At 41.3% G+C, this 26,272-nt stretch overlaps 1 protein-coding gene across 1 annotated transcript in view; it reads right to left on the bottom strand.

Annotated features, from left to right (window-relative positions):
• Window positions 1-26,272, bottom strand: part of RSPO3 (R-spondin 3) — a 64,758-nt gene that overhangs the window by 17,184 nt on the left and 21,302 nt on the right. Inside the window, exons 2-4 of the mRNA XM_075087577.1 lie at window positions 11,417-11,608; window positions 9,765-9,911; window positions 7,180-7,377 (exon numbers count right to left, since the gene is read on the bottom strand). Of these exons, the coding sequence (XP_074943678.1) occupies window positions 7,180-7,377; window positions 9,765-9,911; window positions 11,417-11,608 (537 nt within the window). The remainder of the gene's footprint in view (window positions 1-7,179; window positions 7,378-9,764; window positions 9,912-11,416; window positions 11,609-26,272) is intronic.

Genomic DNA, 26,272 nt, shown 5'->3' with positions numbered 1-26,272 from the left:
GTGTGTATTACCTGCTTGTGTGGTTGATACACGTCTGTTAGAACTGGGAAGTATGATGAGAATTTAATGTTCACACTAACACAAACAAAATAAACATACTTGTAGCAAAATGCAGTATTACTATTAATTAGTTCAGATTTTTAAGGTCTCAGTTTACAGGTAGTAACCTGCAAGTAAACTTTCAAAACTGCCTGTGAGTAAATTTTGAAAATGCTATGATTAAACAATAAATATGGATTTTTCCAATCTTTTCAACCCTTGAGCTGTAGAGCCAGTACATCCTCTATTATTAGCTATTTTGGATTCACAAATTGCTCTGACTCGTATCAGTCCTATTTTTCCCCTCTTAACCCTTCTCACCTGAATCTCTTTTCCAGACTGTGCCCCTGTCTGCCGGCCCGCAGTGGTGGGCAGCCCTGTGCTGTCTGTGCCCTGCCTTGCTCAAGGTATCCTGAGGACGCCATTTCGCTTCATGTTGCAACTAGCGGATTCCCAGTCTCAACAGCCTAACTCTTGGAGGCTGGAAATGTGTTAAAGTTAAAGAGTCAAAACCCCTGCAAGGAAAGGAAATGAGAGGTCCTCTTGGCAGCAACAAACAGAAAATAAACAACCAGACTCTTCATAAGGCAGAGTCCTCAATTATAGTAACTCAGGCTCCAAAGGCCGGAGTTATGACCCATTGGCGTATGCAGTATGTAAACACAGGGATGCATTAATTAGCTTTGTGTTCATTTTGAGGCTTCAGAAGTCCTGTGACCTGCCATGGAGTAAGGTCATTAACCATAACCATACTAGTGACCTTCACACAGGACACCCCGTCTCTCACAGTTATACGACCGAACTGTGCACTGTGATGTCTCCCCGGCTCACATGCTCCAGCGCTCTTGTTTTAAATGCCACTGAGCTATACATGAGGGAGAGGATGTGACTTCTGGGATGAGCTGTGATTGGAATATCTTACTTTCCCACATAACAATGCTTAGGACTTAAATGTGATTAAGTAAAAGTACTTAGTACCAAAAATATCCAGAATTTTCCCCAATTCCTTTTTTTCTTTTATCAGAAAAGTTTGTTTAAAATTAGTACGCTGAGGAGTTATTGGACTGGTGTGGGCCTCCATTGCCTTGGGAGAAGACTTCTATCTTTGGTGTGTGGAATGTATAGGGACAGACTGTTCATAGCTTGTTCTGTAAAGGGCAATTCACCTTTGAATAAGCAGGTGTACAGCCATTACTAGACGTTTATCAGGAAACACAACAAAACACTGCTCTAACCTTGATTTTGCCAACACTGAATTAAATTAGTATTGGGGATGAATATTTTTCAACTCTACTTTTTGTTTCACTGTGATGATCCACGGATCCCCTGAAACACGTTTGTCTTGCTTACAGAATCAGCCTGAGTGGACCTTGGTCTGGATTTTGTAGTGTTGTGAAGTCATTACTATGCAGATGGAGAAAATGTGCCCTTTAATTTAAAAGGTAGCAGGTAAAAGTCCAGATCACTCACACTAGGCTGTCCTTAACAGTCATTGGAAAGAAACAGGCACCTTCAGGAGGTACATTATTTTGCCCTTCTTAGAATCCATATTACAGTGTCATGGATCTTGCTTCCCAGGTGCAGTATTAACTCCACCATTAACATGACCCTTGCTTTGACAAAAACAACTAATTTTTGGCTGTCCAGCTTAAGTGCAGTGAATCCCATCATGCTCTTGCCAAGCCTATGGAGGCTCAGTGGAGTCCAGCTTGTCATTCCTTGTCTGAATTCTCAGATAGCAAAACCCTCTACGTGAAAATCGCATCCATGTCAAATTCAGATTGCCCAGTGCAACAAGAAAGCTCAACACAATGCACAAGCAACTGCACAAGAGGCCTGGCAGTCCAGAATTTTTTTGGGAAAATGGGTATTACTGCATGAATAAACACGTTGATGTGGCACACACTTGCATAAGTCTTAAGTGGCTGCATAGGAGTTTCTAAGGGTTGTGAAGATCATGGCACGTAAAATCATGATGATTTTACGTGCCGTGATTCAAAACCTGAACAAAGAAGTGGCAAAACTCCCACTGACCACAAATGGCTTCATTCACTACTGTGCTTCCATGTACATTTTAAAATGTAATGCAACTTAGGCAGTTTTTAGTTTAGTAGGGGCTCTCTTTTTTTGTTCTCTGTTTTGCCTGGGACAGCTTAACTCACTGTTAATGAAATTAGTGCACCTCAACCAGAGATCCACTGCAGAAACTTTTTGTTGTGACGAATACTAAAGGGGCAACTTAGTTTAGACTCAAGAATCCTCTGTGCTCCGTTGTTATATGAATCCATATGGCGTCGGAGGGTGTACTTTAGGGTGGATAACTCAATGAGTTTAAGTGAAGTGAGTGAAATTAGTTTATTGCCTAATATTTTAAGTTTGTTAGTATTAAGTTACATTATTTTTAGCTAAAGTAAATTCTTGATGAATGGCTTGGGATTTTTAGCTGAGTGGTGGTTTTGGAAATCTGATGGATGCCTGATAGGATTCCTTCCTCACACCATAGCCAACTGAAGAAGACATTTTCAGACATGATCTGATTAATGTTTGAAGCATTATGCGGACATATAGCAATAAGGGGTGGAGGAACTAATTCAAAGAAACAACAGAGATTACCTGAGTCTCAGTTCTCTAAGCTGTTCAAATCAAACCTGGATTTTTATATTCACATGTATGCAGTGCAGGGTAGAAGCACTTTAATTTTACTTTATTTCCCCAAAATACATACACTTCCTCATTAAAACTGCTTAACAACAAATCCTGTTCCCTTGGTTCCCATCTGTTAGCTAGCCTGCCTCTAGAATTCAGATCCTCATCTCAAAAACACTGCTTTCTCTCTGATTCTTGCTGTACAGCAAAAAAAAAAAAAAATCACAGCGTAATGTCTGTATTCTCCTCATAGCACAAACCATTAACTGGCAAGCTACCTTTCCTCCAGGGGGTTGCAGTCTTGTGAATTTTGACTAAAATTGCCCCTCTTCCTTTCATAACAATATCCTGCTTTCAGACTGTACAAGGTGACAATTCCTACACTCCACAGTGAAAAGGAAATATGCTATTCTACATTCATCCCATCATGTCCTCAGGTCTAATGCTTGAATGTTTGCCTGTCAGGAACAGGAAATTTCTTCAGTCTGTGTTTACACAGAACTGGATGCAGTTAACCCTGGTTTTCTCCTTTGAATATCTAAATGCCACCACCATGCAAATGAATCAATATATGAACAAGCAACAACTGAAATGTATTATTTATTTGTTTGCAATGTAACCAATGTAGCCTATCTACAGGCTTGCATAATACCAAGCTTTCTAAGATACCTTCCTTGTTCATAACTACACGCTTAGTCTTTTGGTGAGTGTTTTTAATCTCTCCAAACTGATCAGAACATGTTATCTGAAAGCACTAAAAACTGGGGGGATTAGTTGGGACTCAACAGAAAGTCATATGGTGAATCATAGAATGTCCTGAGTTGGAAGGGACCCACAAGGATCATCATGTCCAAAATGTTCTCTTCTTGGCAGAATTAATCATGCATGAAAACATGCAATTCCTTGCCCACAAATCATTTTGTATGCAATTCTGTTAGTTGTCTGTTGGCCAGTAAAAGTCATTTTCACACATTTGCAGACAGCAGTCCAAAGGGACTTGTGTTTGGCCAGAGCACATTGCTTAAGGCAAAGAAATAATATTGATGGATAATTTGCAGTGTTTGAAGAGTTCTGCAAGTTATGCTTTTCTGGTACATCTATTTGTCATTTGCCATTAATGGACATGGCTACAGGAAACACATCAGTGAAAGGTAGGAGTCAAGATGACGTTAAGTGTGGGAAGGTAAAAATAACAGTGCACTGCACTGGGGGAACAAAATAAAAAGTGTGAGAGAAAGAAAAGAAGAAGTAACTGGAACTTAAACCCATATAGTCATGCAGACTAAAAAGAACTCACTATCATGGGATTAAAAGAGGAGGATTATGAAATCAATTACAGTGAGGTTTGGATGGGACTGAACTATAAAAGGAGCCTGTATGTGAAACACATGGGAATTACTGTGTCAGAACACACTGGGATCAACTAATTTAGTGCTAAAATGAGTAAAAAGAAGATTTTTTTGGGCTAGTCGGGCTATTTGTATCCTCATTATTCCCTTTTGTTTGCATTCGTTCTGAAAATACTAGCACCTTCTTCCAGTGAAACTTCATTTTATAGCCAGTAAGGGGGAAAAAAAGTGTTGTAATAGATCTCACCAGCTTTAATGACACACCAGCAGATGGAAATACAAGAACCTCCCTCTTCATCTGTTTTATCTTGTATTGCGTAGCCGTTCCAGAAACATGTCCTTGCTTCTATGCGATAGCAGCAACTTAACTGACTAACATCCTGCCTCTGACCTCAACTTCTTGAGCAAAGTCATTGAGGCATCTGTGACGAGCATACCCCATCATCATGTGGTCTTTGCCCTAAATCCCTTGGCCACAGACATCTATTCAACATGGAAATGGCAGAGGCTGACCGATCTAACTCTCTCTTCATGGCCGCAGAGAAAAGATTAGCAGGACTGTTAGTAAATGCTGGGTCTGCTGCTAGGCTTCAAAAGCCAATGACATGAAAGCTAAACTCCAAAGCAATGCCTGAGCAGCAACAGGGACTTGTACAATACAAAAGAGCATTTCTGATATATTTTAACAGTAAATACAGACTTACTTACTTTCCCTTTCCCAAAGTGGTTTTGTTGTTATCTCCTTCTGCGCTCACTGACTGGATGCAACTAGCCATAAGAACAGAGCCTGGTTTGCTTTCTCATGCAACTGTTCTCGTGTTCAACGGGAGACTGAAGTCTCTCTCTGTATAATAGGGGACAGTGGCAGTAGGGAAGGCAAGTTGCCTGGAGATTAAGTTGGAAAGCTTCATTCCCCCATACCAGTAGGAACAGAAGGAAAACTTTTAGCTTAATTCTCAGTTTCCTGGCTTGTCACCATAATCCATCCCTTAAAGCTATTTTAACCTAATGTTTTATGTGTGAATTTCCTCAGTTTCATTAAGAATTATCTTTTTTAAAAAACATTTTGAACTCATCTCCCTGTGAAGGTGTATGAAAGTGAATGGGACAGACTTTTGTGGATACTGAGGAGTAGGTAGTGGTGGATTTCAGAACATTAAAAATAATGGCTCTCAGACATAGACATACAAATCCCAAGGGCGCAGGTAGCGTTGGAACATATGTTCCTTCGTCTGCATTGGTTTTGAAGGAATTGTCTACTGAGTGTAAAACAGGCTAGAATATAGTCTGTGACTTGCTCAAAAGGAAGAAAAAGACTCCACCTTTATGCACATTGAAAAAAAAAAGAAAGATTCATGATTGTGAACAAATTCTTGTGGTGTGCAGTATTTTTCAAGTATGGTTTGGCTCAGATCCCATAAAATACGAATTGACAGTAAAATACGTGAGTAGTTTATTCTAAAGTACTTACTACACAGGAACAGCAGGCATTTCTCAAAGAGAAATGTCTTGTCCAATCTGAAGAGACTGCCAAATTGCCATAAGCAAATACACAACATTGTTATCACCTCAAAAAACCAGTTTCACGATTCCAAAATTACAGTTCAGTCCTATATTTTCAGCTCTAGCAAAATTAGCTTTGGTAGGAAAAAAGGGATTCTTCCCCTATTTACAGTGGGCTAATGAGAGGCTGTGTTTCAAGTTGTGCCACTGGGCAGGAGCAGAAGCAAGCATGGACATTTTGGACATAGACTCTAAGCATAAAGGAATCTGTAAATAGCTTGCCTTGGCTGCTCCCTTGGGACAGATACACCTCTCTACCTCTTCAAGGCACTGCCTGACACAAGGAGGAGGAGGTGACATCTACCCCTTAGGTTCCCATAAATCAGTAGATCTAGCCAGTTCTTGGGTGAGGGGGAGGCATCTGTAGCTAACTGGTTCATAAGATCCTCTTTCTCACATTATTTCCCTTCTCATGAGGTATAACCCTAGGGAACAAGTCAACCTTCAAAAGGACTGCAAACTCCAAACCCCTTTAACCTTTCTCTAAGTAATCTACAGCAACCCTAGCCACCATTTAACAATGAAACAGTAAGTTACTACTTGGTACCCAGCAGCTCATGCTGGCTCACAGATGTTCACACAAGGGGCAGCTGCTTCATCTGTTCCAGTCAGCCTCAAAAGGAGTGAAACCTTGCTTTTGAGCTGGGAGGACAGGGTGAAATAGAAGGGATAGGGAAATGGGAAGGTTGGGGAAAATTGGAGGCATGGGGAAAAGGAAATATTCCATCGACACTCCTGTGCCAACCAGAGTAACTGCACTGGGGGACAGAGCAAGTCACTTCCTTGCTGCAAAAAGGGCAGAAAAGGGAGCAATGGAACAACAACCTCTGCTGGGTGGAATTTGTATGAATTATTATTTCACAGACTTCTTAAGCATCTCCCATTCTTAGCATGTGGGATGCCATTTGCTAGGTGCTGTGATGGGGAATAAATCCAACAAGCTGGTTCACATGGAGGAGCGGTTCTGCTGGCACTCGTGCTTGTTGGGTGAAACCAAGTGGAGTTTCCCTTGGCTGCCACGCAGTGCTGTGGTCTTTCTCCCATGCTGGGACTCCATGAGCCAGGTGCAGGTGGCAGGATCAGGCCACATTGTTCAGCCAGAGCTAGTAGAAAGAATTCAGGGTGGGAGGGAGGCCACAGCACTGCAATAGCAAGAGTTATGGTCTTACCTGTAGGGAAGCATGAGATGAGAATTTGTTTGGATGAATCCCGTGGTTGAAGTGTGAAACTTGGCTGCCTGATACCCAACAAACAACTCCCACCATGACATGTTTTATGATAGATCTTTTTTTTCTGAGCTCCACATGCAAGGCCTCATCTTGGCAGCTCTTTCAGCAGAACTGAGAGAGAATGTGCCTTCTCATCCAGCCCACCTTGTCCTCTCTAGATCACACAAAGCGCATTTTTTGAGCAGCGTTAGGACTTTATTTACTCCAGGCAAAGGCACAGCTCTCTCCAGCCCAAACAACACCACATCAGTGAGAGTTTTGGTGAAGCCTGCAATCAAGGCCTGGTAATTCAGATGTGAGTTATTAAACAAGCACAATACCAATCTCATATTATGACGATGATAGCGTGGTACCTTTTCCTTCCTTCTGACATCTCTTTCTTTGTACAATACATTTTCTGCTCTCGCTTGTAGCTGGGCAAGGATTGCCCCTTGCTGATGGATGCTGTACGATCTCTCTGACCCTTACTTCATTTCCTCTTTTGAAACCACATGTTTTTCCTTTCTTTGTGCAAGGGCTCCATGGACTCCACTCACTAGCTTCACAGTGCACTGCAATAAACATAGGACAAGCTGAGCCTGGCCAATATCTTTTTTGTATACACAATGCATATGTTACATTAAATTTTATTCTGCATCAGCCAAAAGGTGGCAAAAATTAATGGAATTAATCAGGATTTCCAGTAGTGAAGTGACAGAAATTGGACTGATGAGGATATACTGCACAAAATAATGTCAAATAATTACGTCAGTTACTGTTTTGTACTCGCTGTTCTGTAATTCCATTCCTGAAATGGGGCAACACCACCATAGTTGGTCTCAATGATAGTAGTTAATGGGGCTTGTTCTGAGATTGCTTTGGTTTTGTGGAGGTATAAATCTTTGTAGCTTCAGTGGAATTAAACTTCAGTCATGCCTATGTGAAAGGGGATTGAAGTCATTGGGTCAAGCTGCGGCAGCTGGGTCTCAAAGATATTGAATTTGGAAATAGAGTTATAAAGGACCAACAGATATCAAAAGGCATTACATTAAGAATCAAGTATCTTTGGTGATCTGCTGCTTGGTATTCAGCTTAAGTAGTGAAAGAGCCATCATCTGTAGCATATACAAGCTCTAAGTAGGCAAAGCAGAGGAGAATTTGGATCAGGGGAGTGCAAGCTTTTCAGAAAAGTGCAGGTTACAGTTTATAAACCACAGTGATCTGAAAGTGCATCCCATACTATTAGGAACGCAAAAGGTGTACAGCTGGACACTTGTCCAGGCAGTGTGGACAAAAATGGGAGTAACCTTGGAAGCTTAACAGTATGCTCTTAATAACTGTCCTTTTGTGCCATCTCCTCAGTATCCTTCTCTTGACAAAGATAGTAAACATTTATATTTACTTTTTGTTCAATTGCGTGCTTAAGACTATAAACCACCACTGAAGAAGGAATGACTTCCAGCCCCTCTACAAGGAGGAATTTGTAAGTCAACATTTTTCCAGCTCCAGAATTTACTTCCAAATTTTTCAAAACCTAAAAATATAACTGACCTCAGGCAATCTCTGGGCCTTCCTCCAGTGAATTGTCATGTGGGTCATTTTGTTTTTCACATTACACTGGAGCTCTCCTGTTAAAATAATTGGCCTTCACGTGCACAAAAAGGTTCTGTTTTTCCTCCGTAGCTTTAAATGGCTTTTCCTAGTTAAGACTGACTCATTGTTAAAGCAGCTAAGTCTACAGCACTTGGAAACAGCCATCAAGAAGCAAAAATGATCCCTTGAATTTCTTTCAAAGATGAAAGCCTTTGCTTGAAAATAAAACTGTAAAAACCATCACTACCACCTGAACTAATATATATTTGAGCAGGAAAGTGCCAAACTACTGTACATTATTTTTATTCCTGCATTACTTCCCCTCCAAAACACGCAATGCCAGGGAGAGCTATGTGCATAATACTGTGGGGGAGGAGATTTCCATCATGACCAGACGGCGCCTAAGTGCTCCCTGGTTGCTGGTGGCTGAAGAGGTTACCGCTTCCACCGCAGTTCGCAGCCCTCAGCCACCACAATTCACAGCCGGCATACTAAAATAGGCTGAACCTTGCCACAGCTTCGGCATGCCTATGGCAGGGGATGTCAGCTGCAGCAGCCCAGAGGCAAATATATCGCTCGGTCTGCTTTCAGCCGGAGGGGTGGCAGAGGGATGGAGCAGACAGATAGGTGTGGTGACCTCCAAAATTGCCCTGGCGTGAATAATCGGAGTTTGTGAGTCAGAGGCTGGAGAGATACAAAAGCAGGTCTCTTCTCCACAGCCAGTGAGTCACAGGACCAGTGTCGCCAATCTCATTCCTTCAGTGACACTGTCACACTATTTGGTGGGCTTTTTTAATCCTCAGTTTCTGGAGCCAGGTGATTATGCACATATACCATATGGTGTTTTGGGGAGGGGGATGTCCTTAATGTTTGAGTTGCTAACCTTCACCTTTGTGAAGGTAAGCTTCAAAATGTTGACGCACACGTGCTTTGAAAGGCTCAGGTAGTACAAGGGAGCTAAAGCAAAACGTTAGTATTTTAATCTTTCAACTACCTGTGGGGTCTGGCTCAGGATTTTTGAACCTTTGATGTTAGCAGTGCTGCATAATACCATAACAAAGCAAGTAAGAGATGGATGGCATTCTAACTCAGGGCAGACCAAACAGGCCGTATTTCCTAAGGCTGGATGGCCCTTAGCGTTAAGGCTGTGTTTGTGGGGCACAACCGAGCTTGTGCCTCTTGAGAAATGGCAGACTTGGGAACAACTTTGAGTTTGTTGTGCTGGGGAATACAACTTGTGATGCAGAATCTTTCCATTTCAAGTTGCACTTCCCTGGTGGTGTAACTGATCTTGCAACACATGCCCTCCTCAGATCCCCCAACCCCTATGAGAAAACCAGGCAGGACACGGGGGGACTGGACTTACCGATGCTAGTGCACTCCATTGTGTGATTGTTGGCTTCCAGCCCATCAGGGCACTTTTCAAGGCACTTTCCACTGTATAAGTAAAACCCACTTTTACACTTTGTGCAGAAGTTTCTGGTGAAGCAGGTATCACAGTCAGCTTTACATTCTGAAATGCAAAAAGTAAACAACAATGTTGTTGCTCTTTGCCACGAAACAACGTGGGTTCTCTCACATATATGAGAATCACACAATTCTAGCAATGTTAAACAGTCTTCAAAGGAAGCAGGTTAGATTTAGATCTTCTTTGTGGCCTGTACACACAGTAAGGCCAGCCACAAGTGACCTTGGCATGAGTGAGGATTTAAAAAGGATGGCCTGATGCTGAGCAGCCTTACACTGCTTGTCTTCTTGCAGACCTATGCAAATGGAAGACAGAGCACAGCACATCAGAATAATAATATACTGCTTCTGCCCTACACTGACACAGCAGAGGTACTAATTAACCCCACAGGGCACAGGTACTGGGCCAGTTCCACACTATCTCCATTCATCCAGGCGAAATAAAAATATGCCAGAATTTAGAATCTGCTTAAGACTGTTTTGCATCAACATACTTTTCTTCTTTTAAATGACGTCTCATGTTCAATCAGATGTCCTGTAGTATTTCCTGTATTCTCTATATGACTACCCAAATTGCCAGTAGTGGTATATTTCCCAGTTCTCAGATATTTTTAAAAGAAATACATTAAAAATGTTGTATGGCACAGCTCATGTCTGATATGCAAAGCCACACACTGCTAAAAAGTGAGCAAATACTTTACAGTGTCAAGTTACTCTGTAAGACTTTACCCTGGGGTCCGTTCATTAAATAACTTTTATTACCAGGTAAAAACTGGGAGAGTTGCTTGGCCGTTGCTCTTATGTTTTTATATCACCTGCGGGATTAAAAACAGTGAATTCAACAACAAAAAGAGGAGTGGGGAGGACATTGCGATCTTTTCCAGTTCATTTACCATTCAAAATACATAGTGGAGTCAAAATGCTGCCCGAGGAGTAAAGAATAGAGTTGGGTTCTCTGTCTCCCATCCCGGAGGCAACATGAATTTGCAGCTTCCCCCAAATCAGGCTGAAACTTGGCAGGCTGAAACCTGGCCAGCTGCTACAGGCATTTAGAGGACTACACTGAGTGTGAGACAAGCTATAAAGAGACCAGGGCAAACCACATCTCCAAAGAATGCCACCTGCCATCTTCTCGTGTTGTCACAGGGGTCAGGCGTGTAAGGGCAGTGGGTTAAATGGCTCCAGCCACCGAGATTCAGTGTCCTTTGGCCCCGGCTCTTCAGAGCTGCCGCTGCTCCCTCTTGCTGCTGGTGGGTAGTGCCTGGCGCCCGCTGGCACTTCCCTTTTGCATGGGGGTGTAGAGAAGAACACCATCACCTGGGTCCTAGGCAGGTCATTCATGTAGAGCCAGGATCCCTGAGCTTTAGGACGTTTTGTGATCTTTCACCTTAGCTTCTTGCTCGGGTTAATATTTACTGCACTACTATAAAAGAAGTGAACAAATAAAGACACGGCCTCTCCGTCTGCTCCTCTGTTGACTTGACTCCTAAGGGGACACAACATTCAAGAGAGCAAACAAATCCATGCGCTTCCCCTTTCCCCAGCACTTACTTGCACACTTATTAATGTCAGGATACCGTGTCCCATAGTATCCACTCGGACACGAGGAAAGACATACTCCGATCTGTTTCATGCCAATCCTCTCCAGAACAAAAAAGAGCCTGGGCTTACATGACAGGCATCCGTTGTAGTCAGAACATGTAGCACACCCTCCTTGGCAACCCTGGCTCACGTTAGGATGCACTGAGAAGACAAGCATTAAAAAAACAAAAAGAAAAAGAAAAACAAACAGTGAGAGAACAAGGTATTAGACAAGACCAGGAAATAATGATGCCTCTGTACTTGGAAGGGTGGACCATCCATCTCTTTGACAGCTCTTAAAGATAGCTTCATTCTTTCTTGTGTCTCTTGTGACCTGACATTTCATTTCAGCAATTATTTCATCTGCATAAAAATGAGAAGCTCAGCTGATGTGCTCACATCTTGCAGAAATAACTATCAGCAAATTATATTTGAAATAGATTTTATGGAGCAGCAGCATCCTAGGGAAAAGTTATTTTCTTTTAGTTATTTTCAGTGGCTTTTCTGCCTTGTATGCACTTGGCTCAGCAGATAAATACATGTTCACTTATCTTTGCTTTTTGTAGCTGGATGGTTAAAAATCAACCTAGTGAATAATTTCCTTCATTGACTAAATGCCATTTGATTGAGTTCTGCTGTGCAGGAATATGCCCTTATAAGATCTGATGCTAATTTACCTTAATAAAAAGACACAGGAGAGCCATCCTTCTCACCCTCCTTCTTTCCCTGGAATGTTCTCTCTGGCATGTTTTTAATCTCTAACAATTACAACCTGATGTTCAGACTTAACTGTGGCATTTACCCTGCTCCAGTCCCAGCATGGAGCATAGGTAGGATTATATTTGCTTTTCAATTGAATTGTTCTAATTCTTCAGACAAGGAAAGGAAAACTTATTACCCTCACTGCTTAAGACTATTCAGTTCTTCTTTAGGGACCTCGAGGTAGAAGAAAAGAGGATGCTATTGCAGACTGTTTTCAGTAGCAGACATTAATCAGTGTATTACTTCTCAGTGGTACAGAATAATGTTTTCTACCTTCCTGTACTTTAGGAGTTATTACCTACTTTTAATTTCTTCTTGGTTGGATTCTTAAATAGCAGTTAGATCTGAAAAATAGTTAAGCATCTAATACAAATAGCTCCGGACACTGTGTCCTGTCTTTTTTTGGCCTCGCTTTGAGTGAAAAACCCAGGCATTCTTCTAAGTGTAAGCTTTCATGTCTAACCTGAGACATCCAGTTATATTTCACACATAAGAGAAATCCAGTCCTCATTTACATTTGTAAATCTTATTTGTAAATATTATTGGCTTCCTGTTCTGCCTTCTCCTCAGGCCAGTGATAATTTTATAAATATGCACATGCCATACTTTTCCTATTTTAGTGTCTTGATTTTATTTTTATCTGCAGACACTGCTAAATAGCTTGCATACGCAATGGACTTTCTTCTGTCAGCTCCCTTCTGTGGAACCCTTGAAGGCAGACCGGAAGCCCATACGAATACATGGCTTAAAGGTTGAAAGCCACCCCTCTTTGCAAGCTTGGAGGAGTTGCCTGGTGGCATGGAAGTTCAGGAATACCTCTGTACTTTGTTTACTTATAGTTTTGGCAGAAAAGACATGGCCCATGAATGGGAAGAGCACTCCGTTATGTTCTGGGGTTTCGATGACCAGTCCTGCAGTCTGAGAAACCTCCTGCAGAGTTCAAGTTCACTTTTCCTCTTTCATTAATAGAATGAGGAATGAGGGTTATTTCTCTCAGTGGGGCTGAACATGTAGGAGAAGAGCAAACTTTGGCCCTGCTGCGGACAACCCTGCTGCGGACAAACAATTTCAGTGAGAATATAAGAACAGAATTCTCTGTGCCCCTGAGGCACTCGCTTTGTAGAACAACCTGGAGGAAAGTGTTTTTACCACCAGGACACACCACTACTATAAGAATGAACGGCATTCTGTCTAGTGCAAAGCTGCAACCCCAATTCAGTTATCATCAGGCTTGCTTTCACTAGGCTCTCAAAATGCTGAGTGCTCAATAAGTATAGCATATTTTTTTCTGAGAAGATTCTAAAGATACAGAGTATATTGATTTTGAAATTAAGAGCCTGAAAAAATTACTTTCTTTTTAAAGTTATGTAAATGAAAATGTCTTTGTGTCTCTCTCCCATCTCGTGGCTCCTGTATGAAGCTGCTTTCAAAGGCAGACACAGTAATGTGATCTAAGAAGCTGACATTGCTTAAAAGCTATCCATGGCTTTCCTTTATAAAGTCTGACAGAGGGAAGAAAAAGCAGCTGAAGTACAAAATATTTGTCATCAAAGCTGCTATATAAAATATGGATGATCACTTTTGAATGGAAACATATTATGTGTGAGCACCTGTGACACGTCATTATGAAATAGATTCTCTTGACAGAGAAAACATTATATGTGGCTGCTCTGAGGTCAAGCTGTGTGTGTGAGCCCTTGAGACAGGCAATACTTTATGACCGAAAGATGATAATTCTCTATAGCTAAGATCCATTACATGGCCAATTTCCATCTCCCCTTTAACTCCAGAAGTATTAAGCATAAAAGAAAATGTACTGCTAGCCATTTTCACAATTTCTGCCTCCTTTCATGCATCCCAGATATATCTCATACAAATAACATGGCAAAAAATGAAAGCCTGTAGTTCCAAATGGAGAATCATGTTGTTAGTATTGTAGAGCAAGGAATAAGTTAAAATATGTAAGTCAAGCTCCATTTAAAGGCTGATTTCATGCCATGTTATAACTCAATGTGTGAAGCAAAACAAGCTCCTGTTCTTGGAAACGCATAAAGCAAAAGCCTTGTTGAAAAGTCAGAACTGACATTTTAAATTAAGAAAGACATTTTTTCACTTAAGCGCTATTAAAGGGATCCTTTTTTGATTGTCTGCTATTGTGCCTGGTATTTCCTTGAGCCCTGTATCTGTGTAATGAAACTGTCTCTCAATGTGGTTGCTCTGAATGCTAGGTAGACCCTTATTCTGGCTCAGGCAAGAAGCAAAGCGGGGACAGCAGAGTGCTCCAGAAATTGGTATAGTTTGAATGCACAGCATTGGGCTTTGTCATTGAACCTGGGAGAAAATAAATGGTGGAGGAAAAATATTTGTGTCTAAAAATGAGATAGCATGTTTGAAATAAGACATCTCCAAGCTCCAGCTGAAGATCTCATTCTTGTTACCTCTCAGCCTCCTGTCTCTCCGGTTCAGATCCAGGCACTTGCCTGATCCCTGCAATGTAGGAGCCAGTCCTCCCCTCCTGCAGAGGCCAAGTGGAGTTGATGGGATTCCAGAAGGAAATGGGACAAACTCAGGCACTAAAACATCTTTCTGCCACAGGGAGGGAATTTACCACTGCTGGGTACAGAACTGGCCCTAACTATTCCTCCCTGATTGCAGCAAGGTGTTAGTGTCTGCAGGTCTCAAGCACTTCAGCAACTGCACACCATAACCTCAAGGAAGCAAATAGAAGTTTTATACGTTTTTTTCCCTATACCAGACACTGTGAGCTCAGAGTTCAAGTAATGTGCCACAACCAGCTGGGAACATGAATGCCGTCTGGTTAAATGTGACCAGGGTACACCTGGTGTAAGCGTTGCTTCAAATTTCTATACTTAGGTCAACAGTAGAAATGGGTAAGTAATGTATATTCGCATTAAGAAACACTTTGAAGTCTACAGGTGAAAAAGCACTAGGAGAGTGCAGACCATCCTTTCAGCCACAAGTAAAAGGAGCAGAGAGAGGTCCAGTCTCTTGGCAGAGGGGCAGGAGCTGTGGCCTCGTGAGTTAGGCACTTGCTGCAGAACCAGGAGATCTGGACTTTAACATTGCACATAGGTCCAAGAAATGCTCTCGCTTGTAACCACTTGCTCTTTGGTGCAACCTGCTCCATTATAAAAACAATAAAATGAAATATAAAAAATTCTTCATAACCCTCAGAACTGACTTCGATGAGGATGACGTATGGGCAGGAGTGTCTGCCATTAGAGACGACACTATCAGTCATCAAGCCCTCTTGTATTCAAACACCGTTTGAGCACAGCGAAATCCTAGACTCTCAAGGATGGAAAATACAGCACAGCAATGGGCAAAGCAAGTGGTGGGGGCACAGAGACCCACAGACAAGTTCTTCCCCATCTCTTACACAAGTGTCAGCCAGGCCTGCTGACTCATCAGGTACAGAGTATGTATGTGCAGGCTTGTGTCTGGCTTTAGGTCCAGAATCCATCCCTCCATTTTTCTTTTTATAAAACCTAAGTCTTGGAGATCAGAGAAAATTCTAAGTTAATCTTGAGCTATTCTCTTCCCTTGTCTGGCTTTAAACCCTCTTTGGCTTAGAGGTCTTTTTTTTTGTGCAAGCTGTTTGTCCAGATACTAGTTTTAAGCCTCATTAGCAAACGAAATCACTGGGGATTTTCCTTTCTTAGAATATTTTCCAAAGCCCTGCTTTGGAAACAATGAGTTGTGGTCTCTCTGTTAAAAACAGAAAGTTAGGGACAAGGAGCTGAATTTGAATCTGAACTTTCAATTACAAGACAATAGAAGATTTTCATGGCATGCACAAAATTAATTCTCAAACCTTTGCAATTAAATTTTTTCTATCAGTTTTACTTTATATATAGATTAAAATGTATGGGATCAAAATGAGAAAATAAGAAAATGCAGGAGAAATCCAGGTGGGCCTATGTTCTGACAGCCAGGAGAAAAGCTCAGGGTAGAAGAATATTCTTTGCCCATCTGAGGTGCACTGTCTCTTCACCAATCTTCAATGACAAGATGTCCGTTTAGAGGCTTGCTTTTGAAATGGATGCACTAGACAAATGAAATCCATCCCTGCTAGAGAGCTGCTGCTACTCCCGGTTTCCTGGGCTTGCGCATTCTCACAGGATGTAGTTCACAGCAGAGCTGCTCTAGAATTCAGCTTCCCCAGTTGGGCTGACCCTCACTGTGAGACCCAGGCCCTGCCTCAGCTTTACCCACCACACAGCACCCACGCAGGCACTAGCTCTTATGGTGGTGGGAATTTGGGACAGGATATCCCATAGGTTCTTGTGTTGCTTGACTGCTCAGTGCATTCACTGGGATTCATTTCTCTCTCTGTCTCACCTAGTGCGAAGCAGCTGCCTGTGGCAGTGGCCTGAAAACAATACTTCATGTAAAGCAGAGCTACTCCTAATCATACGGACTGCCCTTTAGGCAAACGCAAACAGCATTTGGCAGTGAGCTCTTCTAATGAGAAAGTCATTAAGGAATTCAGTTTGCAAACCACAGCGTATTTCCTCAGACTTTCTTGGACAGCATTTCTCTGCGTGAAAATGCATTAGAAGTGGAATGGGCAATGGTGGGGCAAAACTACTGAACCAACATGTAGGCAATGTGCAGTGTGGAGCAAGGAGAAAGCCCAGGAATGGTGGGACAACACAGGGAGAGCAAGTAAACACGAGTTTGATAAGTTTGTATTATCACTGCTAAATAGATTGCAACCTGGGCCAAGATGAAATCTGAGCTCAGTCTTGCAGGCTAAACTCTGCTTCATCACTTGGCCTTAAATCACCCACAGGAGGCAAGGGACTTGATGTGTCATGATGGGGCAGCAGCTGGGCTCTGCGGGGAAGATGGACCCGTACACAGCAGTTGCTACATTGGATTGGTCATAAGTTTTCTGGGATGCAACCAAACCAGTGGTGATAGCTGAGAAATGTGGACTGTCCGTCCAGCCTCCCCTGGATCTACAAGAGTCTGAGGTGGCCTTGAAAGGAGAAGCAGCCGCAAAAGGACCAAAGAGGAAAAATCAGTCTAGAAGTCAACTGTTAAAGGCTTAACCTCTTCTGTTTCTCTTTGTGATTTGTACTTCACAAATACTTTAAGATTTCTTTTTAAGAGTATGGCAACTCCTCCAGAGATTTCCCTGATTTCAATTCTACTTCAGAGCATTGCAGCCTTCTATGGTACAAAACACATAACAAAGAAGATCCTGAAGTGTTCTCCTGGGTTTTGAAGGAAAAAGATCCCATAAGGACTGAAAAAAATTTCATCAAACATCTGCCTTGCTTGACAGAATATTTTCCCCCTCAAGAGGCACTTCCCCTCTGAGGGAAAAGAAACCAACCTATTTTGTTCACCAAGTGTCAACAGTTCTAAAGACCAACAGAAACATGAGTATGGGACTGTCCCACAGTCTCAGTGAGTATCTGTAACCATTTTGTAGTGGTGTCTACGAGCAAGGAGGCCCTCAGCCCAAATGGCCAATATCTCGCTGGAGAATGCCTCATCATTATTAAACACATCTGGCAAAGTGATCCTGAAAATTAAGTATACTGGCTGCCAGAATATATTACTCCTGAATTTGGTTAGAAAGAGCATCAACAGACTGAAAAATCTCACCATGGGTGCAGAGTTTTATGCAGTCTCCTAGCATCTTCAGCACAACAGAAATCAGCCACAGCAACCACAAATGGCTCCTTCTCATTCCAGAGAGTTTTGTAAATAAACTGAAAAATTCTTTTCATGGAGAGAGAAGGGAAATTGACTTTTTTTTCCCACGTACTATGGAGCACCACCAAAATTTTGGATCCAGGAAGTTTAACTAGTGTAGGAACCAAAGAGGATCCCTGAGGCAAGTTGTCTTAAGCACCCTGGTAGTGATGGTAAGGGTAGGACCAGCTCACACAATATCTTCTCACATCAAGCTGTAAAACCTGTGGCAACTACAGATCTTACTTTACGATCAGCTGTAGTTGTTTCCAAATACCCAGCCTTCAAGACTATACATTATGAATTTTCTCTAAAAATGGAAAACTCATATTATCTCCACCTTATTGTCTAGATAAGATGACCTGTTATAGAAAGGGAAGTATGGGATCTATGAAAAGTAGTAACCTAATAGTTGTATAACCTCATAGTTGTATAACCAACGTGTCATGACTCTTATCAGTCTCAGCCTCTTGCAAATAAAGCATCTGTGCTGAGATGAAAAAAGGAGGCGTGAGTTTTGGAAAGAGATTATATTTGATGCACATATATTCAGGCATTCAGATATTAATACTCTAATCCTGCAAGGTGCCATCATGAAGATCACCAGTTGATTTTACACTGTTCGTATGCAGACAGAACTCTAAAACCAAAATTGTCAGCATCACTATGTCTCACATGGCTCCCCAACCTCTTCCCTGCAAGAGATGCATATTTCTATCTGGTAAAAAAGCACAGCTGTATGTTGCACATGCTCATTCTCTGAAATATGCAGTCTTTCTGCTTGATTTTCTGCTTGATGCTAGCATCCCATCTATCGCCTATGTGTGTCTAACAAAGCTCACTGGTGCTCAGGTTGTCCTGGTGGCAGCAGAGCCAGCCCCCCCAGTTTGTTTCTCCTTCTTTGTTACTTGAACATACTGGAGACTTTTATTGTTGCGTATTACAGAGATGCTCGTGTACTTCCAAGCTGTATAAGGATCACTCAGCTCATACCGTCAACATTACACAACTACAGTAGCATTTGCAAGTTTCTCGTTTCCCACAGGGTCTTTTGAGACCAGAGTTTTTCTCTCAAAGTTTTGTTTCAGAAACCACAGAAAGAACAGCAGGATGTAACAGATTTTACTTTCCGTGCTGGGGACTAGGGAGAAGGGTTTAGACAGCAAAAGCCTGTAATCCCATGTCGAAGCTATGATTTTCTACTACCATGTTTACAGCGTTAAAAAATTAATAAGCCAGACAGCAAGCCAGCCCACTGCCTTGGCGTTGCTCAGATGTGCCTTTGGTCAATTACTTAATATCCTCTCAATTTTGTATATTTTCCTAAGTGGAACTGATCAAAGGTTTGTACTGAATGAAATAATTTTTTCTGTGTAACTATTAAATTCATACCATACCAAAGCTAACTAAAAGCCCCAAAGTATGTTGTTTGCAGTGGAACTGTTCGGGACTGATGACTGCAAACACTGAAGTCGAACCTGTCTCTTTAAATTCAAGTCTTACATGAAGAACCCAGGGTATAGCTATGAGGAGTATCAGAGTGCTGGAAGGTCTCTAAAAATTGGTTTCTATGGGTTGTAACAAGGGGAAACTCTGATCTCAAATTTTCATAAAGAAAAAGAGTAAATTCTCCAGGCTGACTGGACCATCCATCTGTCAGTGACACAAAGTACTGTCCAAAATTCCAAGTTAGTAATTGAAATACTAGCTCTAGTGACTGCTTCTCTGATGTAGTGCTGTGTAGCAATGCGTACACTATCAACACTCAGCAAGTGATGACCCAACTATTTTCACCTTTCCCTCATGCCACTGGGACCCCTGCCAGTCTGAAAAAAAGAAGTCAAAGGTTTTTGAGTGCAAAGCATGAACAGCATGATATGAAATTAAATTCAACTCTGGTGGAAAACAGAGACTTCACCGCTAGTCAGCTCAGATTCACTGACAGAAGTCCCGGCCCACCAAAGTCAACAGCAAAACTCCTGCAAAGAGGCGGGGGTGAGGATTTCCCTAATTTGTTAATTGATGTTAGGGCAGTCCGTGGTTCGGAGTACAGTTATCTGATTTTTAGAGGGCAGTGTGATTGGAAGGCCTGTTTAGATTGGGATTAAGTAATGGGACAGGCAAGATTTAAGTAGGTATCTAATTCCTGAGAAATGTACTCAGTTCAACAGGTCTGCGTGCCTGGCTCTTCTTGTGAAGTAACTATGAATGGCACGTAGTTAGGGCTTGTTTCATCACCCCTTCTGCGCGCTGCCCTCCCTTTGAAGTCTGAGCCTTACCCTCCCAACCAGTTTCGCTGCCTCACACGCTGACCCACATGAAAGAAATTTAGTGCTTACACCAAGCATCATTCACTTCTCCAAAACCGTAATACATCGAACATGACTGCAGTGATACGCAGCAGGCAGTTTACAGTTGAGCTAAAGCCATGCTAGGAAGTATTTGAGCTGAATTATTGGGGTGCTGGTGATGAAATCAAGGTTATCGTCCATTTTGTGCTGAAGCACGGATACAGTTAATTTTTTATGTGATGGTATACCAACACTTCTCTAAGGATTTGCATGCCAATCAGCAGAGTTGATTGCAAGAGATAATTAATTAATATGAGTTAAAACTGCTTTTTTTTAATGTAACATCTGTAAAAGTATGTTCTTTATCCCTAAACCAATTAACAGTATGAGGCTGACACATCAAACTTGCCAGATAGTTAAATTAATTGAAAGCTTATGCACAGGCTGTATTTGAAAATAGAAGCTGCATACTGTGCAGGGTTGTTGGTGACTGTTGTAGGCAGTGGTTGCACAGACCGGGTGAGCTCCGTGCAGCTGCACAGGTAAATGGTGGGCAGCACCATTACGACCTCAGCGGTCAGTAAGCCAGTCGATCACAGCTTTCCCTCTAAACCTAGTTTGTCTGCATCAATCCTACTGTGTGCATTAGTGGCACAAAGAGGTCCAGGTAGTAACCAAAATGCCCTGTTGTCCCCTTGCTGCCACCTCCAACGTAGAAGACACCCCCCTGCAGCTGCTGGGTCAACGCAGAATGAAGCCAGGTCCCCCATACCCACCTTCACCCGCATTCTTCCCGCTAAGAGGGGCCCCTTGGCCACCACCTCCCTTGCAACCTAAGGCTGAAAGCTGCCAGGCTGCTCCAGCCTCCTGAGGATGCCCTGGAAAGGATGTGCAGCAACTGGGAAATTAGTTTAATTAATTAAAGGTCTTCATGAATATTTTGCTCTGCTCCGATGTCTGCCTGTAAGGGTCACAGCTATAGGGTATAACAGGAATGCTATTTCACAAGGATTTTCAAAAGAGGGATTCATGCAGAGTTGCCATAAAATGCAAAAATTTATGAAATCTTCTACAAAAGATTAGAAGATAATCTGTTTCACACTGTTGGGAATACTTGGTTTCAGTTATTTGAAGAAAGTTTTGACAAAATTATGTCAAAGCTTTTTTAAGAATATCTCTATTTTTAAAGAGTGATGTGTCCTAATAGAATGTTGTTCTGTCACATTCTGTGAGTGTTTTTAATTTGAAATAATAATAGTAACAATGTAAAGGTAATAAGGAATGGTAAGATACAGAATTTCAACTTAAAAGAAAAAGGAAATTCTGAAGTAAAAAAAAAAAAATAAACTGAGGCCACCTATTGACAATACTAGGTAAAGAAAAAAAACCAACAACCAAAGTTATATAATTATATATAAAACCAAGAATTAAATTAACCAGGAAATTTAGGGTTAGTGTTATGAGTACTATTAAGCATTTTATAGTAAGAACTGTAAAGTCAAAGGTTTTGAAGCCACTTTAATGTTTTTCTACAACAGCAAAGAAATATGAAAAAAAAGCTTTATGTGTCTTTAAAACCAGTTTAACCTAAACTGAAGGCAAAAAGATTTTGAAAGATTAATGGTTAATGTATGAATTGTAACTTTTAGGGATTACTCATTTTTATTTGCCTAATATATTATTTAATATTGCTGGTGCATATCCAAAATGATATCTGACTGTTTTTTATGCAAAATTGAGCAAGTGGTCTTAAAAATATACTTTTGCTAAAGTATTTCACCAATAACAATGGTAGGAGCCACATAATTTAGGCTGGATCACAGCAGCATCCTGAGGGCGCATATTTAACGTCACACTGCATGTGCAAGTACAAATTTGTGAGACAGTTCTTCCTATGCAACCTGCTACCCAATGAAATGATCCATTTGCTGTTTTGTGGTCTGAGAGAGCTGCTTTTTCAGGTGTCAGATGCCTTAGCCAGCTTGCAAAATATCCTTGGCACTTTGCAACAGTGCTCTATTGAAGACCATTTTTCTAACTACAGTAATGAGGAAGAGAGGACTGTTCGGTTCTGGTTTGTCACGCAGTAAAATAATTAAGATGATGCAGAATAAATGATAGAAGTAGAACCCATTACTGCAAATAGAACTGTCTAATATAAGTTATACCAACAATTAGTTAGGCTTCGGTGAAAACCAAACATCCCCTAGATATTAGAAAAACATGAAATCACAGCAGTTATTTTTAAAGCATCCAATATGACGAATATTTGGCAGCTTGACTGGTGGCTAGTGGCTTGCGGCACCACGTTGGGCTGCCATGAGACAGGGCTTGGATATGACTTGACCGCAACAACACCACTCCAAATGCCGGGCTGCTGCAGCAAAAATTGTGATAAAAAATGACACAAGCAGATGCCAAAACGGGATAAGTAAAAGGAAAGGTTGAATAGTGCCCTAGTATAAAAACATCCTTCTTAACTGACTCCTTGACCTCATAGAGTTGCATGAAGTGAGTCAAGGAATTTGCTCTCACAGAGAGGTAGCAGTTCCCCACAGTCATGTGCCCCCAGTGACAGCAAGCAAAATTGTACGTATATGGGATTCTGTCCTGGGGTAGAGTGATGGACCCAGTTATCAACCTGTAATTTGTAGACCACAAGAGGTCTGCCTAATGTTAGAAATGAGGAAAAATTATTGCGATGGTATCAGTTCCCCAAAGCAAACATATACACAGACCAGTACAGATGAAAAAGAAGCAAACAGCGTGGAAGAAAATAAAAGCAATACGTGAACTTTCAACATCTAGTTACTTTGTCTTTCCCATTATTTGAAACCCCCTGTAACAGCATCACTGAGTTATGTGCTTTTGGAGAAAGCCAGGGGTTCTTGGATTGGAAGGTTGATGAAGTTGCCTTCTTATGGTCCCCTTCTGACATTGGAAAGTTAAAAGTATTAGCACCCACATTTTCAAACCCAGGGCCTCCAGTGAGACAACTAATCTCCTGCTTCACTCCTACATATATAACCTGATTTCAGAGTGCCTGTGGAAGATGCAGTCAGAAGTCTAAAAATGCAGCTATTCATTTAGGAGTCCAATCAAAGGATTGCTGCATCATTTATAGAGCCAAACTTAAAAGTTTTGGCCTTGTCATCTTTGGGCTTCAGTTTCTTCATCTGCAAAGGAGAAATGATACCTGTCTCTTAGGAGTGTTGAGGTGTTTAATTCATGGATGTTTACAATATGGCCTCAGCTTTGGCTGAAATTCCTGGCTTCTTTGCACATGCAAGCATTCATGTGCGATTCTGTTCCTGGCACCACATTAAACCTTGCTTTATATGGGATTCTCTCATATGCATCAGATTGTTACGAACACAACTACTGAGTCATGGGTGCAAGTGTGGTAACAATTTATTGTAGTCACTCGCGCAACCTTTCCATGCACAGATTTCAAAGGCAGACTGAGACAAGCTGAGAAGCCAGTTGTTTCAACTTTCTGATTTCTGCTCTGTGACTGAAGAGATTAGATTATTGGAAAACATGCTATTAGCGCTGGCTTGCAGCCAAAGGGTCTGCTATGCATTCTGCAAGGGGTGCTGTACTTGCTGTAAATTAAGGAAAAGAGCTGGGAAAGTTACTCCAGTGAGCAATGTTCCCTTTGGGAATTGTCCACAGCGAACGAGAGCTGTGGTTGGTGCTCAAAGAGCAACAGGGAGAAGAAAAATAACAAAAAAGGTCAGAATTTTCAGGGAAATAAAAGGCCCTTTTTCTCCTCTATACTGAACACCAAGTTAACAAGCTTTAATGTTTGTTGATCCCTTTTATGCTACTTTCTGCATACCCAGACCCAATTGAAAAGAAAACCCTGAACAATTACCATGTAAACCCATGCTTAAATTCCTCCCCATCTGAAAAAGCACATCAGCATATGGTTGCCTTCACACATGTGTTACAGATCCCTTGTCTTCAATTAGACTTAAATACCTGATTAAAATTAAGGACACATTCTTGAATAGAGGCTCTTGTGCTTGGGACAGACAGGTATCTTCCTGAAGTAGGCAAAAACCTAACTCTTAACATACTAACTTTGGAAATAAGGCCTTAAACATCTCTGCTCTTAACTAATTCAAAGTTTAAACTCTTTTTCATTTTCTAACTTTTCAATATTTTTATGTAATTTTGTAGTAGAGAAAACAAAATATCAAATATTTTCAACATAATGACTATGTTTTCATGATGTTCCATAGAGCAAATTAAATATTCTTTTCTCCTTTTTAAAAGATTAAAAAAATAAATTCTCTTGCCTAATTCTACAGAGAAAAGCATAACTATGTGAATTCAAAAGGTTTATGAAAGGCTTCTGGTACTACTTTAATTTATTAACTTTTTAAAATTAATGTTCATGCATTTTAAATCATTGCCATTACATCTGGGAGTAAGATTCCTACAGTGCTTGGAGTTAGCAGCCCTGTTTCTTTGTGTCTCAGCAGGAAATCCAACACAGATGATAATTTCATTGCTTTTTTAATATAAAATTTTTCAACTCTGAGATTATGAAATAATTTTATAAGGGACTACTAAACTATATCCTGATAGGAAGGAAAACAGATTGCTTTGATTTCAGTAAGAGTCAAACTGGTGTCCCATAAAAGGAGAGACTCAAAGCCCACTCATTAATCTCTAAATTAAAGATAAAGATACTCTAAAGTATATTTTTGAGCTTAAATCTGCTGTTTACTGTGTAATACTTTCCATACCAACATCATGGATAACACTGCATGTGGCAAAAAGCCGATACAACAGAGGTGTTCTCACAGAAAATTAGAAAGAGGTGTTCAAAGAGAAGCCAAGTGAAAAGGCAACCAAATGACCAGGGAAAATTATTACCAAGTTTTTCACAGACATGTGGAAAAAAAAGAATAAATATACTTATTGCAAACTGTATTGTGATTTCAACCATCCTTAAACCTCCCTGAGAACACCATATAATCAAATAGCAACAGCAGCCATAACAGTAAGATTCCAAATATATGTGCAGTTCTGTAGGACCTTTCACCCTGTGGTCCTCAAGGCACTTTATAGCAATCAAGTAAGATACAGATCCATGATGTAAGTGAAATGCTTTAGGGGTCACATTACCTTTCTCTTAGGTGACTGCAGCAGCTGTTTAATAACACGTGTTTGGAGAAGGAAGAGAATGCACCGCCTGTTTGATAGCTGCTATAACCAGTCTGAACTGAGATGTTTGGGGAACATCTAGGGCTGAAATGGTGAAATTTGCTTTTACCAGCAAAGCCAGCATGATTGCTATTGGCCTTATTCTGCTTTATATTGCAAGAAGGAGGTGTAGCCATCCCAATGCCCACGCTGAAGCAGTAGTTCAGAACTAAGGATTCAGAAGGGTCAGTGCATCACCTCACTGCTGTTTTCTTCCTCTGAAGATCTCTAAGCTTTGAAGCGTCTTAACACTATATAATGCCTGGGAGCTGCTGGTGGCAGGTGGGGCACAGCCATGAGGGGAAGCAGCACTGGGATGTCTCCATGGTCTTCACTTCCATCAGGAACACGGTTGTTTGGTCACAACATATGAACAGCACTGTGGTAGACCCTGCTCCGGTTCTTCTCTTATGACTTCATAAGCAAAGAAGAGCTCCATGAAAGTTTAAAACCAGAAGAGTTACACTGGCATAGAAAAGGGCTGAGATCAGATATATTAAAGCCTCAGTCATGCCTGGTCTTAAAGATACAAAAGCACAGTAAAAACTGCATCTAGCTTTATGGAGTGTTTTCTCCAAAACCAGCCTTGCCTGAGGCATACCCTACAACAGCACCCCTTTTTCTAGGTGGGAAAAAAAGTCAGTCTGTAATTAAGTGTTCCCCCTAAAATATTGGATGCTATAAATCTATCTGCTACTGGAAGTAAAGATACAACGGTTCAGTGGTTGGAAGTGGGCATCAGTGAGTCTCAACTGCATTATCCAAGGCAAATTTCAGAAAGCCTTGGTAGTTAAATTATTGCAACAGTCTCAGGGAGGCAGTATAA

Source organism: Phalacrocorax aristotelis, chromosome 3 (assembly GCF_949628215.1).
Source record: "Phalacrocorax aristotelis chromosome 3, bGulAri2.1, whole genome shotgun sequence".
NCBI classification, from domain to species: Eukaryota; Metazoa; Chordata; class Aves; order Suliformes; family Phalacrocoracidae; genus Phalacrocorax; species Phalacrocorax aristotelis.
This window is presented reverse-complemented; position numbering and strand designations above follow the sequence as displayed.